Consider the following 21,714-nt stretch of genomic DNA (forward strand, 5'->3'; position numbering starts at 1 on the left):
GCCTGTTCTCTACCATTAACCATGAGAGTTGAAGGTGCATATACTGATAGTGTTTGTTCTTATGGGACAATGTAATACTAACCTGGCAGCTCTGTTCTGGGCAGTTTGTAATTTCTTTAGTTGACCTTGCAGAGGACCATATTGGTGCACAATAATCCAGGTGACATAAAATTAACAATTTAGCCACCTGTCCCACAATGTGTGTAGGGACATAAGAAAGACATTTCCTCACCATGGAGATACCACAACCCATCTTCTTCACTTTGCTATCAATGTGTTCTGCCCATGACAGCTGACTATCAATTATTGTGCCCAGTAATTTTACTTTATCTACCTGTTCTATAGGTTCCCCATACAAGTTCAAAATCATCTTTGGTGTAGATGACAGTTAATGACTCAATCCCAAGATAATTGATTTGGTTTTCGAGATGTTCAGTGCCAACTTATTTTGAATCAAAAACCTTATTTAACTCAGCTGATAAAACATAGTCCAGTTCACTGACTTCTGCAGCATAATACAATGTGGACTCATCAGCATACATTTGTAGTTGCTCTACACAAAACGGAAGGTAAATCGTTTGTGACGATGGTGTAAGAGTGGTCCCAGGCAGCTCCCTTGCGGGACCCCGCAGTCCAAGACCTTAGAGTAAGACCAGCTGCCAGTGTAATAAACCCGTTGTGTCCTACTTGTGGGATAACTCTTCATAAATAGGATGGCGATTTAGTCCATAAATGGACTAAATCCATAGCATTCTAGTTTACCGATGAGCAGATTGTGATCTATGACTATCGAATGCCGCACTGAAATCAAGTATGCACCAGTCATCTTTGGGTTATCCATTTGTCCATAGTGCATAGACCAGGGGTGTCAAACGTACGGCCCACGGGCCTAATCCAGCCCGGAGTGTAATTTAATCCGGCCCGCCAGATAATATCTAATGTTCATAGTAGTAATGCTCATGTCATGATAAATCTGGTTAGGTCAAAACTACAGGAATATACATTTTAAAGATCAATATACTGTACAGTAGTAGGCTCTAGCTCTATTTATTTCAATATGAATACCTAAAGTTACAGTATTTCTATTATAAAATATATTGCACCATGAGCCATAACTGCGACCATTATATTGTACTTTTGTTGGCCTTAAGCCTAGCTCAGTCATTATGCCATACCACATCACCTCCTGTGTAATGACCTGCATTGAACACAAGAAGATCTATTGAACACCAAATCCATATTTCCTTTTATTTTGGCGAAAGTAATGCAAAAGTAATGTAAAAGTAGTGTAATGCCTTACAATTCAAAGACAGTAATATTGTAATGTAACTAGTTATTTTGAAATGACAGTAACAAGTAATAAATAATGCATTACACTTTTGAAGTTACTTGCCCAACACTGCATAATTCTGACTTTAAAGTCTGAACTCCCGAAAAAAGGGAGCTGAGTGGGGCATGAACAGAGGGGTCTGTAGGACCCGGGGAGCGGCGTGGTTCATAGTGTGGGCATCGACGAGGGTGGTCTCTAGGACCTGGGGGAGCTGCGTGGTTCATAGCGCTGGGGGGGTACCGAACTCATCGTGTTATGAAATCCAACATCCTCAACATGTAGCCGTGCTGGCAGATCCTCTACTACAGCCCGATGTCTTCTGCAGCCAGACGTCCTCCGACGGGTTAGTGCGTCAGGAAGGAGGTTTAAAGTAAAGGTATGGTGCATGTCTGCGTCCATGTCCTATAAACCCCGGGATAGTGCGTCGGGAGGGGGTTTAAAGTAAACCATTTTATGATCACATCTAGTTCAGAGACAGGAGACACCGCAGGCTCCGGCCGATGCTCCTATACTGTTCACTATTCATAAAGATAACTTAAAACCACCTCCATGTCCTAACATCCACCCTATAGTCTATACTTACCCACTTTACCCTTCTTGTATGGGCGTTTGTATAGGCTGTACATGTATTTCACATAGCTTGGCAATTTGTAACTAAAACCTAATCCAACAGCTAAACCTGACTCAGATTTAGTATTAACATTATGTTCGCATCCCTCCGATTAGTATGGAAATATATTCATGGTAGCATTTATTTGACAACAGCATTGAATACAATAAAATGCTCAAACCCTAATTAATCCTGCTCCTTAGAGCAAGACCCCATTCCGATGGGGTCTTATGATATAAAGTAATTTATTACAGTTGAATAACTCCGGAGATAAGTTTTAAGCCTGATCTGTGACACAGGTAATGGATCGCCTCCCGGCCGCCCTCCTCCTCCTCCTCCTCCCTGCGGTAATCGTCTTGGCCCGGGCTGGGATCGATCAGCCGGATCGATATGACTACTGCGTGCTGGGGGCGGGCCCCGCCGGGCTGCAGGCGGGACATTTCCTCGCCAAAGCCAAGCGGAACTACGTCATCCTGGAGCGGAACTCGGGCCCTGGGAGTTTCTTCAACATGTAGGTGTCTGTGGGGCGTCCCTCCATGACCTGATGATACTTGTTATACTTGTACTATCTTGTACTGTTTGGGTTCTGGTGAACTTCTTAACCTTGTAAGGTGTTCCTTACATTAGAGCTGGTAGTGTTGATATGAGAGGCAGACTGATACGTTAGTGCTCTTTAATACTACTATAACTACTATTACTAGCTAATTAACTACTATAACTACTCATTAATAGCCTACTATTACTACTACTGCTACTATTACTACTGTTATACTGTCGCTAATGCCACCCCTACTATAATACTGTTCCTCATACTATTCCAATATAATACTGTTCAGAGTTAAATTTGACTCTGCATAGCTGAGCATAGCACATCCTTACTGTACCGACACAGTGATATATTGTTGTTTCTCTTTCTTCTGACAAATGTACTTATTGTCACTTTGGATAATAGCGTCTGCTAAATGCCCTAAATGTAATCCTGTCCCTAATGCTGTTCTTGTTGCTCAGCTACCCCAGACACCGGAAGCTGATCAGCATCAACAAGATCTACACGGGGAGGCGGAACCGGGAGTTCAACCTGCGCCACGACTGGAACTCCCTGCTGAGTGACAGGCCCGACCTGCTGTTCCAGCGAATCAGCCGCGACCTGTACCCACACGCCGACGCCTACCCGCGCTACCTGGCCCTGTTCGCAGAGGAGCTGGGGCTGAAGGTGCGCTACGGCGTGGACGTGGGGAGGGTCCGGGCCGTGCAGACCGCCTCGGAGAGGAGATACCTGCTGACGGACCAGAAAGAGCAGGAGTACAGCTGCAGGTAGCAGGGGCTGCTGGGGTTTTCCTCATAGGAGGAGAAGAGCATGAGGATGATCAGTTCCTGTTTGTTTTCCATCTGTCTTATTTTGTTGTAACTCTCTCTCACTCTCTCTCTCTCTCTGTCTCTTTCTCTTTCTCTCCCCGTTCGCTCTACTTCTCGCTTTCTCTCTCCCCATCCTTCTCTCCCTCTCTCCCCCTCCTCTCCATCTCCCCACTTCTCTCTATCGCCCTCTCTTTCTCTCCCCTACCTCTCTTCCTCTCCCCCGCCTCTCCCTCTCCCCCCTTCTCTCTACCTCCGTCTCTTCCTCTCCCTCACCCCCCTTCTCTCCCCCCTTCTCTCTTACTCTCCCCCCTCCCCCTCTCTCTCTCCCCTCTCTTCCCCCCTCCCTCCCTCCTGGCAGGGTGCTCCTGGTCTCCACGGGGCTATGGGACCCCCAGAAGGTGCAGTTCCCGGGCTCGGACCTGACGGAGGGCTACGAGTCGGTGTCAGTGGACCCCGAGGACTTCACAGACCAGGCAGTGCTGATCCTAGGGAAGGGGAACTCGGCCTTCGAGACGGCGCAGAGCATCCTGGGCCGGGCCAGCAGGGTGCACCTGTACAGCCCCAGCCCGGTGCGCCTGGCCTGGCAGACACACTACGTGGGAGACCTCCGGTATGGCGTGCTTAAGAAAGACCCCATCAGTATCAGATAGTAGTAGTGGTAGTGTACCACTAGGGTACCTTATCTGGTACTACAGAGGACAGGAAAGTAGTTGATTTATAAAGATTACTGAATATATTACCACTGTGATTGTTATTGTCGTGCAATAACAGTGCAGTACAACTTGGATCTTTTTTGAGCTTGGAGACAAATGCAGAGATAGGTTTTCCCTATAGGACTTTATGTTACAGAAGTATATATATATATATATATATATCTGGTGAGCTACCGACAAGAGTGGCAGCTGTCAGTCATAGCAGCCGAGGCTAAATTGGTATATATTACATTAGATTAGACTAGAGTAGAACAAAGTGCATTGTAACCTAAAGGACTGTCCTTCTCGTGTCCTCAGGGCCGTGAACAACGAGCTCCTGGACACCTACCAGCTCAAGTCTCTGGACGGCCTGGTGGAGGGCGGCCTGGAGGACATCGCCATCGTCCGTCGCCACGACGACCAGGGCCCGCACCCCTCCATGCCGCCGTCGCGCAGGAGGAGGCACCGGGCCAGGGCGGGCCCCCCGGAGACGGAGGGGGAGGGGGAGGAGGAGAGGAAGGGGGGAGGGCGGCTGTACCTGACTCTGGCCGATCTCCTTGACAACCAGGACGTGAGGAACGGGTCCCGGGTCGCCGCCGCCAACCTGCCGGCGTATCACTATGACAACTTCTCCCTGCGGCAGCCCTACGACCGCGTCATCACCTGCCTCGGCTTCACCTTCAACTTCTCCATCTTCGACGGGTGGGAGACCTCAATATACTATATTCAATATAGAATATGATTTCATGACACACTATTATCATTATATCTTTAGCATATTACTTAAAAGTATTATTGTATTCTATCTATATGAACTAGCAAAGGAATCAACAGGGAGCTCACTTTACGATATTACAACGATTATGATTATAATAATGATTATATATATATATATATATATATAGTCAGGTTTGGCTCATGCATTATATTTCAAATGAATGTGGCCCAACAGAACCGAACATAGTGGCTGCAGATTGACAATTAGTGAACACTGTAAATGCATTCTTCTTACCATGCATTCTTCAGTTTACCTGATGATATAAAGTATTGCGGACGCCAATAATCTAGATCCCCACCTGGCTGTAGTTTGTACCCCCCTTAATATTACCCTAGTTCTAGAGATATCTGACCTCCATCCTCCCTCCCCCCCCCAGCTCGGCCCGCCCCGCCAACAGTGAGGTCGCCAGGGGCCGCATGCCGGCCGTGACCCCCTGGTACGAGGGGCGGGGCACCCCGGGGCTGTTCGTCCTTGGGACCGCCGCCCACTCCCGGGACTACCGCTCCTCCGCGGGGGGCTTCATCCACGGCTTCAGATACACAGGTGAGGGTCTGGTCCCAGGGTGAGGGTCTGGTCCCAGGGTGAGGGTCTGGAGAGGCCGGGACCCAGGGTGAGGTTCTGGTCCCAGGGTGAGGGTACAGGGCCGAGGGTCTGGGGAGACCCGGACCCAGGGTCAGGTTCTGGGGGGACCTGGACCCAGGGTGAGGATACTGGGGGGACCAGAACCCAGGGTGAGAGTACTGGGGTGAGGGTCTGGTGAGACCAGGAGCCACTGTTCAGATACACAGGTGAAGGTCTGGTTGTGATTGGATTGGCTCTGTGGGTTATTCTATGTTCCATAAAAAAGTTATTCTATGTTCCATAAAAGATCTGCCCCATGATTGATATAAATTTAACCATACATACCACAATGGCCACAATGGGATTCTTTGCGTTCCACCTGGTTCATGGTTCTCTAATATTTGTGATCTTATTTTCTCTGGACGTATTTTCCTCCATAGTGCGAGCCGTCCACAATGTGCTGGAGCAGCGCTACCATGGCAACCAGTGGCCGTCGACGAGGCTGTCTGTCACCCAGCTGCACTCCTGGATCCTGAAGCGGGTCAACGAGGCGTCGGGGCCCTACCAGATGTTCGGGGTCCTGGGAGACGTGGTCCTCCTCCAGGGGTACGTCTGTTTATCTTCTAGATCAGTGGTTCTCAAATGGGGGTTTGCGTACCGCAGGAGGTATTCCTGCAGTACTTTATAGATTGTAAATCAGACAACAAGGCGAAACACCAAAATGTCTCCATTAATATTCTAATGGGATCCACCTCTACATGCTCTGAAGCCCCCTGGTGTTGGGCTTCTTTTGTGGGGAGGAATTAGCCAACAGTTGCATGAAGCACAGGCCCATGTTCCTCACTAAACTGTGAATATTTGCGCCCTTTTAATGTTCATGTTTACACTGCCAAATAGAACCAACAGACTTTATTTACTTCATTTTATTTAAATTGATCCCAAAAATGTTTGTGCGTAGGTAAAGGGGGCACACTAGTAGAAAAAGTACCACTGTTCTAGATCTAACTGTTTCACCACTTCCTCTTGATTGGTTTGGCACCTGTCACTCATACCAATACTAACGACTCCTCCCCTGTCCGCAGCTCCCAGTGTGAGTACCTGGAGGAGTACCCGGTCCAGGCGCTGCCCCAGCTCCCCTCCCTGGCGGGGCACGCCATCCCCCAGGGGGGGCTCCTGGTGCTGGTCATGCAGTACGGGCTGAACCGCTCCGACTCCTTGGGGCCCGGCCGCTCCGAGTCCGAGTGGACCCAGGCCTGGAGGTCCAACTTCCTGCACCCCGTGCTGTACTACTACGACCGCCTGCCCACCGGTGGGTCCGGCCTGACACGCATACACAGCTCTTCTTCTGGTTATGGAGGTCAAACCGTAGTAAACGTCTCTCCTGGCCTCCCCAACACATCCCTTATATCATAGCATTTAGCTGCATTAGCATTGTCTGCCATGTAAACAATATCAAAAATATCCCTTAGGTCTGCTTTAGTGAAGCCAGGAGAGGCAGCTAGGATGGTTTAATCACCAGACACTATCCTTAAAGACGGCATGAGGTGACGTTCAGAGTACACCTTTCCCATTTGCAAATGTTCGACCTGGGGTAATAAAAGTACACCTTATCTTACTTCTCTACACAGTACCGTATTTCCATGCAAAACAGGATATGAGCACGGGACAACATATAGGAGAGTGTGCTTGTAAACACAGTTGTACCAACACGTCTTTCTTGTCCTGGGTTTAAAATGTACAAACGAACTAGCCGGAAATCCTTAATTTCATCCACATTGTGGACTGAGCACAAATGCAATGAAACAAAACCAAATAATGGAACGTTAAACATTCTCAATGTTTTAAAATTCTTTCTCTGTGTAACATAATGATTAATATCCCTGGTTTGGGTCACTGCTTAATGTCATCTGAGATCCAGATTGGTCCACACACAGCCGTTGGCCTCTAACCACCTTCTCTCATTGGTCCTCAGAGCGTGACATGCGGCGCCGGCCCGCCGGTTGGCCGTTGCCGCGGCCCAAGGCCGTACATCACATGATCGAGGACTTCCTGACGGAGTGGGACGGCCCCGTGTCACATGGTCAGCCACTGCGCCGCTTCCTGGAGCACTGCCTCCAGACAGACCTCAGGGCCTTCTACGCAGGTAACACACCTTACTGTCTACCTGAGGGCCCCTACAGGTAACACACCTGTTACTGTTTGACGGCCCCTACAGGTAACACACCAGTTACAGCCTGAGGACCCCTACAGGTAACACACCTTACGGAGGGCCCCTACAGGTAACACACCTTACTGTCTACCTGAGGGCCCCTACAGGTAACACACCAGTTACAGCCTGAGGACCCCTACAGCTAACACCTTACAGGTAACACACCTGTTAGTGTCTGAGGGCCCCTACAGGTAACACACCTTACGGAGGGCCCCTACAGGTAACACACCTTAGCTGAGGGCTTCTTTGTGTGCAGAGCTAAAAGCAAGTGAGTGTGACATCACTTCCTGTTCTCCCCTTCCTCCAGAGACCTGTTTCCTCCTGTCCCTGACCCACCGGAGGCCCCCGCCCTTCTGCCAGCGGGGGTACCTGGAGCGGCAGGGCGTGGCCGGAGAGGCCCGGGCGTGGCGACCCCCCAGGGACGGGGAGCCGCCCTCGGGGCCCGACTCCGACTCGTCTGAGTCCGGCCCGTCGCTCCCGAGCTACCTGAGCCCCGCAGGAACCTCGGTCTCCCTGGGCTCCAAGCTGGAGCTGTGATTGGCTGCGCTAATCGCTAATACGCTAATCGCTAAGCTAACGGCCTGAAGTCTGAAGGGCCCCTCCTTCGCTCTTTACCTCGTTCACATGCAGACCTTCCACTTACCAAAAAGACATTGGTTGATAAACCACTGGAAGGAACAATAGGAGTACTAGACATGGTTAGTAGTAGAGGTGTTCCGCTCCCAGCCGAAGGGTCCGCCGTCTACTTGTACCTGCTCCTCAATGAAATGCGTCTAAAATAAATTCACTGTAACTAGCTTTGGATGGAAGCATCTGCTAATGACTAAATAGTACAAATAAAATGTTTTTTTTAATGAGATGGAAAGTAAGGATACGTTTTTACATCAAGGTGAACGTTGTTTAGATGATATGAGAGCCTGTAATGCATTATTCAGTTTATTTTTATACTTGGTGTTAAGATGACATGTAAAAAACACATTAAACAGAGATTGTATACTACCTCTTTAAATGTGTGTGTGTGTGTGTGTGTGTGTGTGTGTGTGTGTGTGTGTGTGTGTGTGTGTGTGTGTGTGTGTGTGTGTGTGTGTGTGTGTGTGTGTGTGTGTGACATACGGTTCACGCCTGCCTTGCAAAGCGAGTCTCTCATTGGTTCCTCGGCGAGTCGATCCTATTGGCCAAGAACAAATAAAGAACATGGAGTCTGATTGGCTGCTAGCTGGCTCTTTTACGGCAGCACAATGGGCGTGGTTTTTACTACGTTTACTCGACAGTACGGGAAACCCCGAGTTAGTGACATTTTGGGTCCTTCTAAGACTAAATCTTTATAAATAGTGAAAGTATCGCAGTATACGAGACTCCTAAGACGCTGGGGATAAATAATTATTCCTGAATCGTGAGGTAAAACTGCAAACGCCAGCTCTAAAGTTGACTGTTGACAATGAGCATTGTATTTACTTTCTGGTTCCTCCAGACCAGCGGACCCATGCAGCGAGCCTGAACCTTGACCCGTGACCCAGCCTCCGCAGGCTCCCACCGTCACCATGGATGGATGGAGCCCGATAGTCAGCACGGCGTCGGACCACGATCGGTCGAGCAGCGAGGGCGAGTACATGGTGGAGCCCGCGGAAGCCCCTCCGCACGAGGAGGAGCGGAGGAGAGGCGGGGAGAGGGTGATGATGGCCGGGGTGACCACCACCACCACCACTACCACCACTGCCACCCCGACCACTGGGTTCTGCCTGGGTGGGATCGCCGGGGGAAACAACATGGTGTTGGGTCGAACAGGACCGACGGCACAGTCCGAGCTCCGGTACCTGCACCTGCTGTGGGAGCCGGGGAGGACCGACCCCGGGTCAGGGGTCGCCAGCAACAAGCTGGGGAAGGTGACCGTTGGCAGAGCCAGGCGCCTCGGCCGAGCCTCCAGGAATCTAAGCCCCATCGGAAGGGATTTATACGGTCAGTGATTCACTGTAACCATGCAGTCGGGTAGTCTCTAGTAGTGATTCACTGTCACCATGCAGTCTGGTAGTCTCTAGTTATTATGACTATCACCATGCAGTCTGGTAGTCTTTAGTAGTGATTCACTGCCACCATGCAGTCTGGTAGTCTCTAGTTATAATGACTATCACCATGCAGTCTGGTAGTCTTTAGTAGTGATTCACTATCACCATGCAGTCTGGTAGTCTCTAGTTATTATGACTGTCACCATCCAGTCTGGTAGTCTAGTAGTGATTCACTGTCACCATTCAGACCTGTAGTCTCTAGTAGTTATGCCATTATGTGCCATGCCATTATCCCATTATTATAGTGGTATTGTTAGTGAGGGTGATAGACAGTAGTACTATTATAGTACTACTACTTTATTATAGTACTACTACAGTAGTACTATTATAGTACTACTGTCTAACACCCTCACCCTCATTTCTGTCTTGTCAATAGTGCTGTCATCCTGACTTTTAGTTACATTTCTCGTTATTCCAGCTATGAAGAGACTCAGAGAAGCAGCAAACGGAAACGATATAGACACCGGTATGTATGGCAATCACTGAAGAAACATAAAGGACCCCCCCCCCCCCAAAAAAAAAATTATCTTATAGTAATCGTGTGTTGTACTGTTGTTGTTGTGTTTGGTGTTGTGTTGTTCCAGTGCGTAACTTGCTGCTGGAGGACATCGACCCGTGTGCCGCCGACGACAAGGGGAGGACTGCGCTCCACTTCTCCTCATGCAACGGCAACGAGAGCATCGGTAGGTCGTCTGGTGCAGCGAGGATAGTGGGTTGGTAGTATGTAGCTCCACCGTGGAGGTATGACCTGTTGTTCTAGGACAGGGGTTGTTATGGGTCGCGTCCCAAAATGGGTTGCGATCCAGATGTAGGTGGTTCTTGACTCACAGAGAACACTCAGAACACCCGAATTGGGGATCCTTTTGTGCTACAAAACTATGACTTCTAAAGAAACATTAGAAAACCTCAATCTAGTTAGTCATCTAGCAGGTTTACACATGCATGATTTATTTATTTTTTTACTTGAATTTTTTATTATTGTGTGACTGAGTCCAGATACAGGTCATTAAGGAGCAGGTAGGGTCAGGGCATCCTGCTCAGGGAGGGAGACAGGCGAGGCTGCAGACATCTTTTGGACTATCTGACCGTAAACCTCTGTGTTTTCTCCTGGGTGCAGTGAAGCTGCTCCTGAGCCACGGAGCAGACCCCAACCAGAGGGACGGACTGGGGAACACCCCCCTCCACCTGGGTGAGAACACACACACAAAGACACACACACAGACAAACAGACATCCATAAATAAAAAATGATATGTGGTCACTACTATTATGTTTTCATAATTATGTTTCTACTGCTATCTGTCACTTTTTATCATCAGTAAACGACATAAGAATGTTTAATGTACAGGAGGTGTGTGTGTTGTAATTTCCGCCATGTATTGTAAACATTGTAATTGTGTGTATCTTCCAGCCGCCTGTACGAACCATGTGCCTGTAATCACTACGCTACTGAGAGGAGGTGAGCTCACCAAAAATACTTCTTCATAGAGACAAGTACTACTTAGTATCAACAAGTTACTATTTCATATAAATGAGTAGTATTTCATATCAACAAATACTGCTTCATATAAAACAAGTATTTACTCAATCCCTCCCTCTCCCTCCACCCCAGGCGCCCGTGTGGACGCTCTGGACCGCGCTGGGCGGACTCCCCTCCACCTGGCGCGCTCCAAGCTCAACATCCTTCAGGAAGGAGACTCCCGCAGCATCGACACGCTCAGAGGAGAGGTCACTCAGGTACCACAGCCTTCTGCGCTACATCCATACACTCAGAGGAGAGGTCACTCAGGTACCACAGCCCTCTGTGCTACATCCATACACTCAGAGGAGAGGTCACTCCGGTACCACAGCCCTCTGCTCTACATCCATACACTCAGAGGAGAGGTCACACAGGTACCACTGCCCTCTACGCTACATCCATATCCGTATTCACAGCGATGGCGCGGGGTGTGTTTGATTCTGTCGCATCGCTTACTCTGTCTGTCTGTCTGTCTGTCTGTCTGTCTCTCCTTCAGATCATCCAGATGCTGAGGGAGTACCTGAACCTGATGGGTCACAGCGATGCCCGTGAGAGACTGGACCACATCTCATCCCGCCTCCAGCACACACGCACCAAACAACAGGTTAACAACACACACACAGACACACGCACCAAACAACAGGTTAACAACACACACACAGACACACGCACCAAACAACAGGTTAACATCACTCAGCTGTTAACACACACACACACACATACTAACATACTATACTACAACTACTTCTACTTTTTCCATCTAGTCAGCATTTAACAAACCGGTACCAAACAACAGATTACTATCTTTCAGCAATTAACACGCACAATACAACCTCAACTATTACTACTACTTCTGCTTTTATTATCTAATCAGCTGTCAACACACACGCACTGATCGACTGATTACATTCATCGATCTGTTAAAGCACATACCGAACAACAGGTTACTATACTATCTGTGTATCTGTTAGTATCACACACACACACACACACACACACACACACACACACACACACACACACACACACACACACACACACACACACACACACACACACACACACACACACACACACACACACACACACACAGATAATTACTACTGTTACTGATCTCTATTATCTCTTATCAGCTGTTCACACACACACCACAAATATCGGGTCACACGCTTACTTCTTCTTCTTCTACTACTACCACTACCACTACTACAAGAAGCATATTTGCCCTCTACGGAATGTCAACGTTGTTATAGATTTTTGCAGGGTAAACAATCCTTATCTCGCCACACCAGTCTAGTGACAAATATTGTTGTCAACCAGGATCTTGGAAAATGCATAATATATGATCCTAACCAAACAAAGATAAGACGTATGGGCTTTGTATTGTGAGAATGAAAACACATTTCTTCCGGTTGACCCGAGCCGGGTCCCTGATAAGGGCTGGCGTCAGCTCCAGCGCTGGGTTAGGTGATGGAGCCCGCCTTGCTGCTGGGCTGGGCTGGGCTGGGCTGGCTAGGTAGAGCCAACCTTACAACCTTACATAGTCTCTACCACAGTCTCTACCACAAATAACCTAGTGGCCGTTAGAGGAACTACACGCTAGTCTCTTCTGCATGGGCCTCTCAGACAGACGGTCATGGATGCAGGCTGCCACTTCCATCCTACATGGATAAATAAAGGTCTAATTAATAAATCTGTGTTATTCAGTTGTTTTGTTTTATTTTATTTTACCAATATGTTTTTTTTTTGTTTTTTTTATGAAGAATGAATGATTTAATAGTTACAATGCACCCTCCGTTTGTAATTCATAACATGCCATGGATGTCTGTCTGTCTGTCTGTCTGTCTGTCTGTCTGTCTGTCTGTCTTCCAGGTGGACGAGGTGACCGACTTGTTGGCCAGCTTCACCTCTCTCAGTCTACAGAAACAAGACCTGGGAGATAGGTAGACGTGTGTGTGTGTGTGTGTGTGTGTGTGTGTGTGTGTGTGTGTGTGTGTGTGTGTGTGTGTGTGTGTGTGTGTGTGTGTGTGTGTGTGTGTGTGTGTGTGTGTGTGTGTGTGTGTGTGTGTGTGTTAGAGAGTACAGTCAGTTGTTTTTTCGCAGGAAGTTTTATTTTATTTTACCATTATGTTTTCTGAATGATCGTAACAATGTACCCTCCGTTTGTAATTTATAACATGCCATCGATGGGTTTGAAGATGCTTTGTTATGTTATAACTGTTTGTAAGCAAGTGGTTTATCACTCGTAATTGTTATGTATGTCTGACCATGAATAAACAGTCAAAGATACCAAACTACGAAATTGTAGTAAGGTTATAACTAATGGTATACTATTTATAAACAAACATTTGGGCATCAAGCTCATGACAGATATCAAGCAGTGAAGGAATAAAACCACAGTATTCTAATTCTTAACTCAAGATAATTCCATTGAAGGATTGTTGATGGTTTTAATTTGAGGATATTCCATATAACGCCTTGTTTATTGCCTTGCATGGTACATTAAGTGTGTTGTATAAACTACTTGTTTGACTGTTTGTATTGGCATCAGTTCATTAAAAACTTTGGATTACCTTTTTATGGAGAAATACTGAACTTCCTCTTTATGTGTACAATTTGAACATGAATAAAGTTTGAGCTTTTCCACAATTTATTCTACTTTTCGATGCCTTCTATATTTATTTTAAATACATATTATACGTGACCATTTAAATTTACCATTTAAGTGACCATTTAAATTATTAAGTTCCCCTCAAACTATAATAAATAAATTATAAATTATATTATAAATAATATAATAAATTACGGTATAAATAAAAGTTTTCCGAATAGTGAGACTTTGCGCCCCCTACCGTCTGCTGTCGTCAAACCCCACTCCTGATATGGCTACTATCGCTCTCCTCCAATTGGCTGTGCCCAATAAGCCCCGCCCCCCACCAACATGCATTGTTGTTCCCCGACATCCAAGATGGCGACCGGACCCGCGTAAAATTGCTAAATTCACAGAGGTAGTACGCTTTAATAACCCGTATCATATCCTTTTTCCCGGTGTTAATACATAACACATAGTGCAACCCATGTGCCAACACACATATGCATGGAGTTGATCGCATGGAAGTGCTGCTTTAGCCCTCCGTAAGAGCGGCAGGGCCTCGGCTGCAGCGCCGGGCCGAGAGCCGCCCGCCGCGGCGTCGCCCTCAGACCCTCACCGCCGCGACTTCCAGCCGCACCAAGTCGGAGCGGGTTTGAAATGTCGGGAGTCCCAAGTGAATGAAAGGGGGTGTGTTTGTGTGTCTCTTGCGAAAGTAGGCGGGAATGAGTGTATAAATATTGAATACTAATATTGGTCATTTAGTGGTTGAGCAGCGTTGGTTTAATGAGGCATTAGTGTTTGGGTGGTTTGCAGCCCGATGATAGTAAGTTGCTCTGAGCTTTCTTCACTTTACCTGATGGAGCTGGGCTGGAGTTAATGGACATCCCGGTGGTACCTGTGAGTGGATCAACTGGCCGCTAGTTTTCTTTACACTATGTGGTTGAGTTGTGCGCACACTGCCGGATGTAACCGTACAATAATTAGTGGTGATGATGACAATATGAATCATGAACTGAATCATTGAACTGAATTGTGTGTGTCTTTCTTCGTACTGTTTACAGGTCACTGTCTGGTCTGAATGCGGTCCGTAGAATCGAGGAGCTCTGACACCACTTTGAGGAGGAGAGAGGAGAGACCATGGCTTTTGAGGAGATCATCAGTAAAGGAGGAATGGGTATGGGACAGTCGTCTTCGATGTTAGTCTCTTCAGGGGACATTCCAGTTGGTTATCAGAATGTGTGGTTTTATATATGTGTTATTATTATTTCAAACTATATTACACTTCCTGTTAGTATAGTACAGGACAGTGTTTGACTCCCAGCCCAAAAGGTTCTGAGCTTGATACCCGATGTCAAGCGCCTAACCTGAATGAACCTGAAGTCACTTTGGATCAAAAGTGCAAAAGCAAATATTCTAAAGCTAAATATAAAAAAAATCAATAGAAATAAGTAACATAAAAAAATATTATATATATATATATATATATATATATATATAAATAAGATGTATATATGCCTTTATGGACAGAGGAGAGTAGACAGGAATGGGTTAAAGAAGATAGGGAATGACATCTTAGTATAAGATGGCTAGCGCCCTAGTGGAAAGCTCCCTTCTAGAGACACACACACACACACACACACACACACACACACACACACACACACACACACACACACACACACACACACACACACACACACACACACACATCCACACATCACACCAAACACCAAACCACAGGTCTAAGGTCACTGCCATAACCATAACCTTTGTGTCCCGCTCAGACGTGGGCATGGAGGGGGAGCGGGGCCTGGTGGCCGGGCGCAGCCAGCGGGAGAAGAGGAGGTCGTACAAAGACCTCCTGAGAGAGGAGGAGGAGATGGCCGCCCAGGTCCGAAAGACCTCCAAGAAACGGCCAAAGGTTCCTCATCCCATCCCTTCATCTCGCAGGGTCTCGTTTTACTTTTCATCCGCGTGTCAAATTTATACATTGTTATTTTTTTCTTTTCCATGAATCCATCTTTCCATTTGTTTCACCCCTGACCCCCCCCCTCCAGACATATTTGGAAGATGCATTCTAAGATGGACGTGTGGATGTGTTTCTCTAACGCCAAGCCTCTCCTTGTTTCTGGACAGGATTCTGAGCTGTTCCTGCTCGGAGGAGACGGCCACAAGAAGAAGAAGAAGCAAAGTGACGACTTCTATTACCGAGGTGAGAACCCCTGACTGTGGAGTTCAGACAGAAGCAAACGATGACTGAGGAGTTCAGACAGAAGCAAACGATGACTCAAGTAGATGGACTGTAGAGACCTATTGCCATGTCTCTCGCACACACACACACACACACACACACACACACACACACACACACACACACTCCTAGTGATGCTCTGATACTTTGATCAATGCTAATCTAGAACCCTTCCTGTGAGCCTCCTCTCTCAAATGCGTGGGATGTGAAGCACTTGTAGAGTATCTCCTGGTGGATGTCAGAGAGATGGGACTCCCACTTAGACCACGTCCACACCACACTGGATTAATGTGTCCAAAGCTCTCCAGCTCTCCCAGTGTGATCACTGAACTGAGCACTTATGCCAATGTCTGGATCACAGCCTGTTTATAAATAATCGTTTTCTGAAATACTGGGTCGTCCTCGCAGCGGGCGTTTTCCATTCATCCACTGTGGAGAACGCTTTACAAAGCTCAGTTTTCGTAGTGTGGCTGGAGATGGCCTTAGTTAGGATTAATCTTTTCTTAGAGACTGGCATCCACAGGGAGGGACCTCACGATATGCAGTTCTGTAATTACCACGATACAACATCACAATCTCATGTGGTTCAGGTTCCGTCAAGGTCGGTCGTTGCTTTATAAACGAACATTGCCCAACAGAACAGAACACATCAGAACTTGGTGGATACAAGTTGACTCTCGGTTTGGACATGAGCTTTCCTACTGAAAATTGAAAAAGTATAAAAATAGATAGGCGGAAGTATTGTGGAAGCATAGAATCACGATCACATGTGATTTTGATGTATTGTATTTGACTGGTTTGTGTGTTTTGTGTGTGTGTGTGTGTGTGTGTGTGTCATCCCAATGCTCAGACCACGACGGCGCCGGCCAGCCCGCGCACAAGAAGAAGCGCAAGTCGTCGGACCGCTCGCCGCAGCTCTCCTCGCTGCCTCCCCCCTCCTCCCTCTCCTCCTCCTCCTCCAACGCCACCGACACGGCCATGGGCCTCCTGCAGGCCATCACCTCCCCCCTGGCCACGGGCACGGCCCCCAGCCCCCACATGAACAAGAAGCCCTCCTACCCCTCCCTCTCCTCCAAGGACCGCAAGCACGGCGCCACCAGCGGCGGGAACAGCAAAGGAGGCCACTCCTCCCACTCGCGGCCCACCTCCTCCTCCTCCTCCTCCAAGAAGCACTCCTCCTCCTCCAAGTCGTCGCTGTTCCACGGCGGCAGCGGCAAGGAGGAGCCGCTGGCGCTGCGCGAGGCGGACGGCCTGAAGATGAAGCTCCTGGTGTCCCCGGAGCGCGACGGCTTCCCGGCCCCGGGGCCCCCCCCGCACAGCGCCAAGGGCGCCAGCCGCAAGGAGAAGGAGCGGGGGGAGCGCGGCGGGGCCCCCGGGAAGACAAAGAAGAAGGCGTCGGCGCGGGAGCCGCTGCCCATCGTGGGGAAGGAGGTGGAGGTGGAGGGTAAGGAGGACACATGTTGGACGTAGCGCTGCTTCCTGCGGGAAGGGTTTCAGGGCCAGCTTAGAGAGGGACCTAATTATTTTATTTATTTATTTTACATTTTATTATAGGTTTTACAGGTTTAACCTATAGGAGACATTGTAGATGTGGGTAGGAAAGTAAACAAGTCCCTACCAGCAGAAAGGATAAGTGAAGAAAGGTATATTCTAGTAACTAAAAAACAACGCAATGTTGATGTGATTATAGTTATAATGACATAGAATCCTAAACCTAATCGATTCATCCATTCAGACTTTTTGAGCACATTTACATTTTTGACATCTAAGTTTAAAATGACTTCAAATTAGAAAGCTGTATTCTATCCCAGACCATCAAGGCTTGTTACTGGTCCGTTCCGCGGTTGATCCCTAACCAATGAGACACTCCGCCCTGCAGGTCACTACGGCGGGGGCCTGGGTGACGACAGCTCCTCCTCGGGGGGCGAGCTGGAGGCCGGGGAGCTGGTCATCGACGACTCGTACACACACCTCTCCAAGAAGAAGAGCAAGAAGAGCAAGAAGTCCAAGAAGAGGAAGGAGAAGGACAAGGAGCGCGACAAGGAGAAGAGCAGCAAGGAGCGCAAGCACAGCAAAACGTCGGCGTCAGGTTCGTGTCCATGACCACCGTTTAAACATCCAGGGGTTTATCATGTTTGCTTTATTAGCTAAGATTCACACATTTAGCGAGCGCTTAAATACAAAGCAACTTATAACGGTGGGCTCTTTCTTCTTGTACCTTGTATTTCGATAAGGTATAAGAAGAATACACCTTGTTTCTCTTTCTTCTGACAAATGTACTTATTCTAAGTCGCTTTGGATAAAAGCGTCTGCTTAATGCCCTAAATGTAAATATAGATGTAGCTGAACGTCTAACTAACCAGCTCTCGTACTGACGAGGTCACCGTGTTCTTACTGACCTTGTGTCTCCGGTTCCTCCAGACGTGTCCAGGGGCCACGGCCACGGCCACCCCACGGTGAGCCACAGTGCGGTGGGGCCCATGTACGCCATGAACGCCCCCCTGCCCCCCCACCCGCACCACCCCCACCACCACCCCCCCGGAGAGCCGGCCCCGGACAAGAAGAAGAAGAAGGAGGAGAAGGAGAAGCACGGCAAGGAGAAGGACAAGGTAGTAGTAAAGGGGAGGGGTCAAAGGAGGAGGTAGTAGTAAAGGGGAGGAGTCAAATGACAAGGTAGTGGTAAAGGGGAGGAGTTAAAGGAGGAGATAGTAGGAAAAGAGAGGAGTCAAAGGTCAAAGGAGGAGGACATGGTAGTGGTAAAGGGGAGGGGTCAAAGGAGGAGGTAGCAGTGAAGGGGAGGGGTCAGAGGAAGAGGACAGGTAATAGTAAAGGGGAGGGGTCAAAAGACAGTAGTAGTAAAGGGGAGGGGTCAAAGGACAAGGTAGTGAATTTTTTCGTAAATGATGACTATTTACCGGCTAAAATTAAGTTTACATTTACTAAACATTTTTATATCTTCTCATCTCTACGATTGACAACCAAAGCATATGAACAATACGAGAGCAACTACAACACTTTGTAAAAATGAAAACACTTTTGAAAACAAATTGATTGAAATTGAAAACACAATGTTTTAAAGAATCAACCGGACAATGAGGCTAACATAAGCCACAACTGTAACCTGTGGTTAGCGGTGAGCTTAGTGAATCCTCATCTTTTTCTGCTGTTCCTTTCAGCCAAAGAAGAAGAACACGACAGCCTATCAGGTGTTCTGTAAGGAGTACCGCGTCAACATCAACGCAGAGCAGCCCGGCCTCGGTGAGTACTGGCGTGACTCGGGACTGAATTCAGAGGCGTGTCTCAAAGGAGCGGCCGGGGCCAGACCTCTCACTGAAGGAGGGTTCAGGTAGACGTGGACATTGGGGGTGGACTCACAGTCTTCAAAAAAACAAAAACGGTATAACCCCCTTCTCTGTGTTTGTGCATCCAGTGTTCGGAGAACTCAGCAAGAGGCTGGCGGAGGTGTGGAAGTCCATGCCGGAGAAGGACAAGCTGGTGGGTGTGACCTGAGGAATATATCAAAGGGTCTTATCAGGTTCTCCCTGGCACTCACTCCAGCAGTAGCCTTGATGTGTGTGTGTGTGTGTGTGTGTGTGTGTGTGTGTGTGTGTGTGTGTGTGTGTGTGTGTGTGTGTGTGTGTGTGTGTGTGTGTGTGTGTGTGTGTGTGTGTGTGTGTGTGTGTGTGTGTGTCTCCTGATGTGTGTGTGTAGGTATGGAGACAGAAGGCTCAGTATCTTCAGCACAAGCAGAACAAGGCGGAGGCCACCACCGTGAAGCGCAGCACCTCCACCGACACCAAGAGTAAAGGAGCCCTGAAGAGTGTGGGCGGGGCCGCGGGCCTGGGGTCTCCCTCCAGGGGCTCCGCCGCCGGCCTGTCGCTGTCCCCGGCGCGCATCCCGGAGGTGGACCCCATCGACGCCGCCGCACACCTGCAGCTCCTCGGGGAGTCGCTGTCCCTGATTGGACACCGGCTACAGGAAACCGAGGTTTGTACGCACGCACGCACGCACACACACACACACACACACACACACACTGTATTGTAATCTTACCTATAACTTTCCATTTGCACATTAACTGAATATTATTCTGAATGTTTGATGAAACATTTTTTTTCTGGCCCTGTCTGTTTTTAAGACAAATTATTAATTTGTCCTGCGACGCTAAAGACAAATTTCCACTTTTTGGAAAATCAACGTTATGTCTGAATTCCTGATAATCCTGTCTGTGTGTCTCAGGGCATGGTGGCGGTCTCGGGCAGCCTGTCTGTCCTCCTGGACTCCATCTTGTGTGCCCTGGGGCCCCTGACCTGTCTCACAGCTCAGATCCCTCAGCTCAACGGGTGTCCACGGAACGTCTTGGTGCGTCTTTTTCTTTTACTTTTACTTTATCAGCTATTACTTATCAGTTATTAGTTAGTTATTAGTTGGGTATTATCTTAAGGTTTTAATGAATTCATCAATCTAGATTTGTTTAAATTAATCAAATCTAATTTGGGGTATCAGTCATAGAGTAAAACATAGAAATAGTGATTAATAAAGGCAATAAATAAAGAACATCATTCATTATTACAATAATAAATATTCCACCCAAAAGAAAGAAGGTAATGCTAACCAGAACTTTCCTTCCGTTTTGTTTCCTCCTCAGTCCAACACGCTGGACAACGTGGCCTACATCATGCCCGGCCTGTGAAGGCCGCGCCCGCTAGCGTCAGTTGGTGGTCAAGACGACGCCCGCTAGCGTCAGTTGGTGGTCAAGACGAAGCTAGCGTCTAGCACTCAAGAAGACGCTCACTTAGCTTAGTTTTCACGATGGTGCTAGTGTTTGTTAGCGGTGAAAGCTAAGCTAGCGTTTGAAAACGCCAAAACAAAAATGTCCGTTATCCCTCGTGAGCGCTAGCGTCAGTTGGCGCCACCTGGTGGCCGCGCAGACGAACAGTTTGAGTACAAACGTTCTTCTTGAATGGCCATCAATACACAGGCTTTTAATGAGGCCACAAAAGAATATGTGGATATTTTTTAGTACCGACATGGTTTTAAATAGTATTTTTCAAAAAAGAAATGTTCTTTTTGTATTTGTTATACTTTTAAAGGAAACCTATTTTGCCTAGCTCTCCCTCGGCATGAATGCTTGGTTTAACTGTTGTTATACGGTGTGTGTTTTCTTAATGAGTGTGTCCACGTTTCTATAAGTCTGTGTGTCTGTGTGTGTGTGTGTGTGTGTGTGTGTGTGTGTGTGTGTGTGTGTGTGTGTGTGTGTGTGTGTGTGTGTGTGTGTGTGTGTGTGTGTGTGTGTGTGTGTGTGTGTGTGTTAGTGTGTTGGGATGCAGAGAGTGTATGTTTGCCACTGTTACGACCAAGGCAGGTTTGTTGTGTACAAAGCGTGTATGTTTAACAGTGTCAGATGATGGTCTCAGACCGTTTATCTTTTCTACTCGTGTGTACAGATACAGTTGGGACAGGGTCCGGGTATTTTACTGGACATTAACATAATATATTTCACAACTTATTTTTCATCCATATACTTGATGCTGTGCTGTTAAATATTTGCTATGACCCGATGTTTGCAGCTTTTAAATCCACCAAGGACTTTTGCTCTGTTGAGCATTTTATGAGGAACCCTGTACAACACAACTACACACTGACTGTAAGATACTCCAAATACTGACATTAAACACGTTTTTCAAGAAAACAATGTATGTCTCGGGTATATTTCACAGTGGACAAAGACTATTGTTTGAAGGTAAGAAACA

General features: G+C 47.7%; 3 protein-coding genes across 7 annotated transcripts; all 3 read left to right on the forward strand.

The window, feature by feature from the left end:
• Positions 1-1,592: 1,592 nt before the first annotated feature.
• Positions 1,593-8,444, forward strand: LOC311384556 (FAD-dependent oxidoreductase domain-containing protein 2-like). The gene is made up of 10 exons (XM_084488669.1): positions 1,593-1,706; positions 2,240-2,451; positions 2,949-3,254; positions 3,655-3,906; positions 4,307-4,690; positions 5,143-5,309; positions 5,768-5,933; positions 6,410-6,636; positions 7,300-7,470; positions 7,844-8,444. The coding sequence occupies exons 2-10, from the start codon at positions 2,243-2,245 to the stop codon at positions 8,071-8,073; spliced, it is 2,112 nt and encodes a 703-aa protein (XP_084344795.1). The 5' UTR covers positions 1,593-1,706; positions 2,240-2,242; the 3' UTR covers positions 8,074-8,444.
• A 357-nt stretch (positions 8,445-8,801) lies between these two features.
• Positions 8,802-13,743, forward strand: LOC311343293 (ankyrin repeat domain-containing protein 54-like). The gene is made up of 9 exons (XM_084468168.1): positions 8,802-8,934; positions 9,008-9,492; positions 10,018-10,065; positions 10,184-10,282; positions 10,717-10,788; positions 11,010-11,057; positions 11,211-11,335; positions 11,614-11,721; positions 12,990-13,743. Exons 2-9 carry the CDS (start codon positions 9,078-9,080, stop codon positions 13,062-13,064), a joined length of 990 nt encoding a protein of 329 aa, XP_084324294.1. The 5' UTR covers positions 8,802-8,934; positions 9,008-9,077; the 3' UTR covers positions 13,065-13,743.
• A 330-nt stretch (positions 13,744-14,073) lies between these two features.
• LOC311383651 (HMG box-containing protein 4-like) lies at positions 14,074-21,645 on the forward strand. 5 transcript variants are annotated; one of them, XM_084488600.1, is made up of 12 exons: positions 14,074-14,125; positions 14,772-14,884; positions 15,495-15,661; positions 15,847-15,922; positions 16,812-17,405; positions 17,841-18,050; positions 18,383-18,573; positions 19,138-19,219; positions 19,392-19,456; positions 19,673-19,948; positions 20,201-20,323; positions 20,610-21,645. In XM_084488600.1, exons 2-12 carry the CDS (start codon positions 14,848-14,850, stop codon positions 20,652-20,654), a joined length of 1,866 nt encoding a protein of 621 aa, XP_084344726.1. In that variant the 5' UTR covers positions 14,074-14,125; positions 14,772-14,847; the 3' UTR covers positions 20,655-21,645. The 5 variants fall into 5 exon arrangements, with proteins under 5 accessions (XP_084344726.1, XP_084344728.1, XP_084344729.1 ...); XM_084488602.1 differs by having other exon boundaries at positions 18,383-18,570; XM_084488603.1 differs by having other exon boundaries at positions 15,495-15,631.
• The last annotated feature ends 69 nt before the right edge of the window (positions 21,646-21,714 follow it).

This window comes from Micromesistius poutassou (assembly GCF_964030765.1).
Source record: "Micromesistius poutassou genome assembly, chromosome: 1".
Classification (NCBI taxonomy): Eukaryota; Metazoa; Chordata; class Actinopteri; order Gadiformes; family Gadidae; genus Micromesistius; species Micromesistius poutassou.